At 46.8% G+C, this 8,016-nt stretch overlaps 1 protein-coding gene across 1 annotated transcript in view; it reads right to left on the bottom strand.

Moving 5' to 3' along the window:
- The window catches only part of dnah7 (dynein, axonemal, heavy chain 7), a 149,456-nt gene that overhangs the window by 110,613 nt on the left and 30,827 nt on the right, over positions 1–8,016 (bottom strand). Inside the window, exons 26-30 of the mRNA XM_063214309.1 lie at positions 7,412–7,514; positions 6,054–6,181; positions 5,372–5,584; positions 3,522–3,620; positions 1,677–1,925 (exon numbers count right to left, since the gene is read on the bottom strand). Of these exons, the coding sequence (XP_063070379.1) occupies positions 1,677–1,925; positions 3,522–3,620; positions 5,372–5,584; positions 6,054–6,181; positions 7,412–7,514 (792 nt within the window). The remainder of the gene's footprint in view (positions 1–1,676; positions 1,926–3,521; positions 3,621–5,371; positions 5,585–6,053; positions 6,182–7,411; positions 7,515–8,016) is intronic.

Below are 8,016 nucleotides of genomic sequence, written 5' to 3'. Positions count from 1 at the left end.
TCGGAGAAGAGTGGAGGCAGAGGTGGAGAAACAGCATTGAAAAAGTAAAAAGCCCTACCATGTATTTCCTTCCTTCTGCTTGTGCCCGTCTCAACACAGGTGATCTCACTAGTTCTAATTATCTCACCTGCCTAGGGAACAGCTGCCACAGGGAACTGGCTCATACTAATTATGTGGCAGGAGGATTTGTACTTTATAAACCCAGGATGTCCATCTCAAACTATCACCTTCTAGTCTAGGCTATCAGCTTCTAGCCTACATGTTGCAGTGCAGTGCAAGGAAGTACAAATGATTGGAGTTGAGGGGGGGGGCTTTTTTTTGCTTTACTTTATGAACCTGGGGTGTCCATCTTCGACTGTAGTAGGGGAGGTTTTCTTTTTTCTTCTTGTCCATGTGTTGCAGCGCAGTGCGGGGGAATGAAATTGAAGGGAAGGAAGGGAGTGGAAGGTTCTCACCTTTGTTGCTGCACACGTCCTGGAGGGCAGTGCAGGGAGGAGTGAAGTAGTGAAGCGCATGGTACTAGAAGGGAGTGTGTGTGTGTGTGTGTGTGTGTGTGTGTGTGTGTGTGTGTGTGTGTGTGTGTGTGTGTGTGTGTGTGTGTGTGTGTGTGTGTGTGGGCGGGGGGGTGATTGGAGAGGAGGACAGCAGAGGGGAGTGCATGGCAGGGCAATGGAGTGGACCAGATAGGAGTGAAGGACAGAGGAGGAGAGAGGAAGTGGAGTGGAGAGGTAGTGCAGGGGAGTAGAGGAGAGGAGAGGCTCCAACCTTGTCGCAGATGTCCTGCAGTGTGGTGCAGTGGAGGGTAGTGATGAGGAAATTGGGCAGGGGGCAAAACTCTCACCTTCTCAAAGATGTCTTGTAGTACAGTGCAAGTGAGTGGATGGCAGAGATTCTTATGGTACAGGGCAATGGAGAAGGGAGTGGAATGGGGGGTGCGGGGAAGTAGAGCAGAAGTTTTAAACTTTTGGCAGATGCACTGTAAGGCAACAGCGTAAAGGACAATGGAGGAGCAGGGTAGTGGAGGGGAGTGAGGTGGAGAGGAACAAAGTAGAGTGGAGTGGAGGAGGAGAGTCGAGAAGAGGGAGAGCAGGAAGGGGAATGGACTGGACCAGCTTGCAGATATAATGCACTGTGGTGTAGTGGAGGAGAGAGGTATGGTAAATGAAGTAGAGCTGAGGTTCTCACGTTGTAGCAGGTTAAGGACAGTGGAAGGGTAGTGAAGTGCAGTGGTGGGGAGTAAAGCAGAGCTTCCTGCCTTGTCATAGAGTGGGGTAGAGGAGGAGAGTTCAGGGGATGGGGAGGGGAGGAAGGGTAGAGAAGGTTCTAACCATAGGGGTAGAACTTAAGACTAGAACGGGAAAACGGCAAGTGCAGCCTCCATCTTGTGTAGGCAGCTTTGTGCTCTTCAGTCCATGAAAATCAATGGAGAACACGCCTACCTCTGCCAAAAAAAATGTCCTAAAACTGTGTGAATATGAAGTGACACATTAATCAAGGACCAGATTTGAAATGTAAAGCTGAATAATGATAAGTAACAAGTAATGGGTAGAGGAGAGGAGTTAAGTGGAGGTGGAGAGGAGGTTCTCACCGTCTCACAGATGTCAGCAGTGGGATAAAGAAGGGGGTTTGAGGAAGAGAGTGGGTTAAGAAGAGGAGGGGGAGGGGAGGGGTCTCACCTTGTCGCAGATGTCCTGCAGCGCGGCGGCCAGCACGCGGTAGGCGCAGGTCTTGCCCCCGAAGGGCTCGCCCACCAGCATGAAGCCGTGGCGCACGATCATCATCTCGTAGATCTGCAGGATCTTCTCGGTGAAGAAGTCGGTCATCTGCAGGTTCATCTTCTCGCAGTTCTCCCGAATGGCGTCCAGCAGGTCGCGGTAGTCCGGCTTGGGCAGCGTCACGCCAGGGAACAGGTCCGACGTGATGCCCTGATACAGACAGACAGAGGCCAGAGGGCAGAGGTCAGATGTCAGTTCCAGGGAGGACAAAAGCCCTATCTCAATGTCCAGTATTCTAGCCTTGCTGGGACGTGAAACGCACAGTGATTGGATACTCTTTGGTGAACTCTGAGGAGTATCCAATCACTGGGCGTTTCACGTTCTAGCAAGGCTAGAACACTGGGCATTGAGAAAGAGCCATAGCTCTAGATTGTATACCGTGTTCTGATTTTTTTTAAGCCTTCTTGCACACCTCCTTTGTGCATGCACGTTGGAGGAGATGCATAGTGTCCCCAATATTACAAAGAGATCCCAGTACACAATAAAAACTGCAGTGTAACACTGATACTGTTTTCAGGTCAACCAGAACAGTGCTGGTGCCAGTGCCCGCACCATTTATGTTCGGCACTTAAGTGCTCACCTGCTAATCATCTGCGTTCATACCGGCTCTGAATTTTTCCACACATCACTGTGTATTACCCAGATGAACCTGCTGATATTACATTGCTGTCATGGTTCACGGAGAAAAGAACAAGTACTTTTTCGTTCGCATCGCAAACCAACTTTCAGGTTCTTGAACGCTCAGACTTGCTGGTGTGAGATTAGGTTGGGGACCAGGTACCAGCACAGTTCTCAGTCGGCCTGAGCGCACCACTAGAGTACTCTGGGACCAAATACTCTCTAGAAGATGTTGAATCAACTCTATAAATTGAATTAACACTGCAGTTTTTACTGCGTACATTGACCATCATCAGGCAACTTCACCTAAAGGGTTAAATTGAATATCGCTAACAAGGCCAGAGTGCAGGTGATTACGTTGCAATATCCCGTGTTACAAAAAGTTCACTACATTATTTCACCACATAGGGCATGATCGAGTTGCATTATTTTGCTCTGGACATAGTCCGCTATGTAATGAGGCAACTTTTTTTCGGCTACAGGGACAAGAGCAAGACCTGCTCCATAACAGCTGTTCTGCATTCACTGGCACTGTTACGCATTTCCCTGACTGACACCTGCGGGTAAAAGGTACAGTAGGTAATTCTGTTTACAGTACCTTTTGACCCACAATGCTGATTTTAAATGCATAATGAATCATATGCTAATTTATGACGGGACATCAATATGCAATATGCAAAAGGCGCACCAAGGCGTACACTGTGTACAGTAAGCATGCAGGTGCATTCCAATGGTGGGCCTAATCTGAGTTTCATCACAGGCTGTGCTTCTTAAAGCACTTCAATTTTTTCCGAAGACTTATGGGCAGTATAACATTCAGTCCTCTCAGAAAGTAAGGAGTAAGGACATCAGGTGTTACAAGGGCCTTGTAATGGGGTGGTGTAAGGTCTTGCAATCACTTACCGAGTCAATGGAAAGACACACCACTTGCTCGCTCTCAAAAGTAACAGCCAAACTACCTCCTCGATCTTTTCCCTGCCCATTAAAAAGTCTGTAGCGATCCCTTCCCTCCCCACACACACACACACACACACACACACACACACACACACACACACACACACACACACACACACACACACACACACACACACACACACACACACACACACTTCCCCCTTCCTTTACCTCAAACAGCGGCAGGTCGTGCGCCAGGAACTTGGGCAGATTTACATCAATAATGGAGCGCAGCAGCAGGATGTCTTCGTTTTCCTCGGGATACTTCAGCTGTGGAGCACAAGGCAAGGCGAAGAAAAGAAAAAAAGAAGGTAAAACACAAAGGAGAAACCTGCACTTAATGAGGGACTCAGCTCAGAGAGTTGGGCTCAGGGCCTTCTGAGGCAAGCCAAGCTGTCAGTCAATGGCCATGTTTCTTTGTTTCACCCCCCATCCCCTTCTTACAATCTGTCTTCCTCTCTTACTTTCTTTCTTTCTTTTTTTTTTCTTTCTGCAGTGCTGACACAGACTCCATCGACGTCGGGAGTGTAGTATAGGAGCTCTTTCCCTTTGGGGGAAAGCAAGGGCTACGCATCCGTCTAGCCTCCTCCTCCTCCATCTCCTCTTCCTCCACCTCCGCCAAAAAGTAATTTGGAGGGCGGACAGGGAGGGAGGCGAGAAGGTAGAGTAGTACCGCGGGGAGTCTAGGCCAGGGAAATGGCTGTTAAAAGTGGCACTGCCGTGTCGTGGCTTTGGAGCATCGGTGTGGATGGTGGTGAGGAGAGGTAGGAGGAAGGGGAGGAGGAGGACGAGGAGGAAGAGTAGGAGGAGGATATCGGAGTGGCATCAGTGGGTGGGGGGGTGGAGGGTGGAAATATCTGGGACAGCAGATGGGATATCTAATATCAATCTTTCTTTTGTCTATTCCGTCTAATCTTTCAATCTTTTTGTGTCTGATTCTTTTCAGTGTTCTCATCTCAGGAGCTCTGCGTCGAGAGGGGAAGGCAGGGGACAAGAAATAATCCTTTGTGCCGGGACTGCTGCATCAGAGGCGGCGAGGTATTCAAACACAGAGAAATTGAACCGAAAACAAAGACAGGGGATATAAGGAAAGATGCTCTATGCTTTGTGTGGTATACACAATTTGTTATTTTCGTCTCATACATTGCTGTCCATTCTTATATATTTGTGAAAAGGTATTTTGTCCTAAATTTCCTTTCCTATTGACAAATATTATGTACAGCATGCAGTAGATTGTAGAATAACACATACAATCAATGGTACAGCATGACCTGTTTATGAGGATATATGCGGTTATAAGGGCAATACAACATGTTTTGCATTGACACTATAATAGTGCTGTCTGGACATAGAGCATGCTCTTATCTCAAGTGATCTTGTTCAACCTTGTTCAACTGCTTTAGCCTTTACTTGGAAACATAAAAAATGGAATAGCACACAACCACACACAATCAATCAAATGAACAAATATGTAGTACGCATACACTACATACAAACAACAAACAGGAAGTAAGTGATGACCATGAGAGAGGAGCCACTTTTATCTTGCCAGCTGCGATGAGCACAGACTTAGTGGACCTCATGCCGTTTATCCAGCAAATAACAGAAAACATAAGAACAAATATTTTACTGTTTATACCTCCGCCAAGGGGGACATGTTTTCGGTCACATTGGTTTGTTTGTCTGTCTGTTAGCAGGGTAACTCAAAAAAGTTATGAACGGATTTTGATGAAATTTTATGGGGTTGTACGTATTTTGGTTGTGATCCAGATCACGATACAGATTTAGGAATTTTTTTTTGTATGTTATATTATAGGCATAGAATTCCACAGCGTGTAAATGTTATGGCATCAGTGACCCCATGGCCTTGGTGGAGGTTTGTACTCTCTGAGTGCTTCTAGTTTTTTTTCTTTAACTGTTACTCGATACTGTTTGCTTTTTTCTTATATTCAAAAATAAAAATTGAGTTAAAAAAACAAAAAAAAAACAATAATAAACGATGACCATGAGAGAAGATGCACCTTGAGGTTGCCGGCTGCGGTCAGCACGGACTTGACAGCCCTCATGCCGTAGTCGTAGTGGTGCTGGGAGGACAGCTGCTCGGAGCACAGCCGGTACGTGGCCACGATCTTCACCGAGAGTGGCCGCGCACGCACGAAGCCGCACGAGTACAGCACAATCTCCGCAATCAGGGCATAGTCAGGAACCATCATGGCTACCGTGCGGAACAGGGCCTACGGATTGACAGGAAGTTTGGAATAAAGCAGTAAACATAAATATTGAAGGAACATGCTTATATGTAGTTCAGTCCCAGTGAAATATGAGAATACATAGGATTTGTTTGCATTGCCTAGTTTAACAGTATAGCCAAATTAAGCGTAGCAATGCAAGTCTATGGGAGCAAACAAAACATCCTCAAATGTACTTATAAACTACTTAAAAGTGCAAAAGAGCTATTTAATCCCGCCCTGTGATCACTTCTGGCTTGATGCTAATGCTCCCATTTACTTACAGTGATTGTGCTAAGCTATGCTAATAATTCTGATACCAATAAATCTAAGTAAAAATATCTTGAAAAGTGCTAAAAGAATATTGGCCAAAAAAGAAATTGCACTGGAAAAGACACATGGTTATGGAGTAGTGAAAGAGCACGCTGTGTGACATGGTGTATGTGGAGATATGAGAGATGTTTAATGTCAAGACCTTGAGGTTGTCGGGGAGCTCGGAGCGGCCGGCGTAGCCTGGGTTCATGGTGATGAAGACGGCGCAGGTGGGGTTCAGTCTCAACTCCGTACCCTCAAACACTAGCATCTCAGCCTTGGATGTAATACCTGCAATGTCAGGAGAGAAACAGTGGTGACCCTCTTGTCCTTGTCAGGGTAGAGGAGAGAGAAAGAGAGAGAGTGTGTGTGGAGGTAATGACTTGGCTGCTGTGTGGAGCGACCTGTGACAGTGTGTGTGTGTGTGTGTGTGTGTGTGTGTGTGTGTGTGTGTGTGTGTGTGTGTGTGTGTGTGTGTGTGTGTGTGTGTGTGTGCGTGTGTGTGTGTGTGTGTGTGTGTGAGAGAGAGAGAGAGAGAGAAAGAGAGCGAGAGAGAGAGAGAGAGAGAGAGAGAGAGAGAGAGAGAGAGAGAGAGAGAGAGAGAGAGTCCTCTTCTTGCCCTTGAGAGGTACTGCCGCAAATAAGCCTTCATTCTACAAAAAGTCTACTGTAAATGACTTTGTGCTGTTTCGTAAATAAGCTCATATCTCAGCCTTGGCCGCAATAGCAGCAGGTCAGGGGAGAGAGGCACACGGTGACCATGCTACCCACAGTGACTCTGCTACGCTATTGCAGTGTGTGCTGTTGCTGCCACAAATAAACCTTTCATTCTCCGAAAAGTCAAAATGTTCAGTAAATCTCAGTGTCAGTGTCAGTGCCATTTCCCCTCTCCTTTCTTTCTATTTCTCCTGCTAGCATCTTTTCATGGGACGCATAAAGCAAGTCCATTATCCCCTTCAGAATGCTTAAAAATAGGACGGGAGGAAATGGAAAGCAAAAATCAATATGTCTCACAACATTTGCACCTCTGTTCAACCAGGTTGACCCATGTTCTTGGACAGCGAGGCAAAGCGAGGCCTCGCTGAACGTTTTTTCTTTTTTATTTTGTTTTTGTTCATTTTTAGGCCTCCAATCTCTCAATCAAGGCCATTTACTACCCTTGTAGGTCAAACGACCGTTCCCCTTTGAAAAGTGTTTACCTGTTTTCCCTCAATCAACACTGCTTTGTTTACTTGTTTGTCCGTGGAAACGGCTATCTCAAACAAAGGCCCCATGGTGGGTGGGTGGATGAGTGAGTGAGTGAGTGAGTGAGTGAGTGAGTGAGTGAGTGGGTGAGAGAGAGAGAGAGAGAGAGAGAGAGAGAGAGAGAGAGAGAGAGAGAGAGAGAGAGAGAGAGAGAGTGAGTGAGTGAGTCAATAAGTGAGTGAGCGAGTGAGCCGAGTGATCGAGTGAGAGCTGTGGTGAGGTCTCCTGCTGTAAAGTGGTAGCCTACTGAGCTGCACACATGGTCCACCACCTCACCTCTCTGAATGGTCAGGATCTGCTGGGCCACCACTGACAGCACCTCCAGGTCGATGCGGTTGAACTCGTCGAAGCAGGCCCAAGCACCACAGGACAGCAAGCCCTACATTGGGTGGAATGAGGGAATCACATGGTGGTTTTACAGAGAGGGCTCAGATATGGCATTTTATTATAGTGCAGTGTAGCGACCACCTGTAGGGATTAACTCTGTAGTCAACACTCAAATCTTAATTGAAATCTTCATTAATGGCAGGGTCAGGGCAAGTAATACTCTGATGTGGCGAGTGGCCCAGCTAAATTAAGTTGTAAACCTCGTAATAAAAGAGACTTGCATCAGTCAAAAGAAAGCCACAGAGCCCCACTATTATTGGATCAGCAGCGGCATAACGGTTGAGGAGATGGGCTTTAGTAATCAGAGGCTTGCAGGTTTGAGTCCCACCCTTCCACTTCCTACTGTACTCCACGGTTGAGATGCCCTAGAGCAAGGCATCCAACCCCACACTGCTCCAAATAACTGTTAAGCCGACTCACTTTGGAGAAAAGCATCAGCTAAGTGTAATGTAATGTAATTATTGGATCTACCTCTTGCTCATGGTTAACATACT

Source organism: Engraulis encrasicolus, chromosome 13, assembly GCF_034702125.1.
Source record: "Engraulis encrasicolus isolate BLACKSEA-1 chromosome 13, IST_EnEncr_1.0, whole genome shotgun sequence".
NCBI lineage: Eukaryota > Metazoa > Chordata > Actinopteri > Clupeiformes > Engraulidae > Engraulis > Engraulis encrasicolus.
This window is presented reverse-complemented; position numbering and strand designations above follow the sequence as displayed.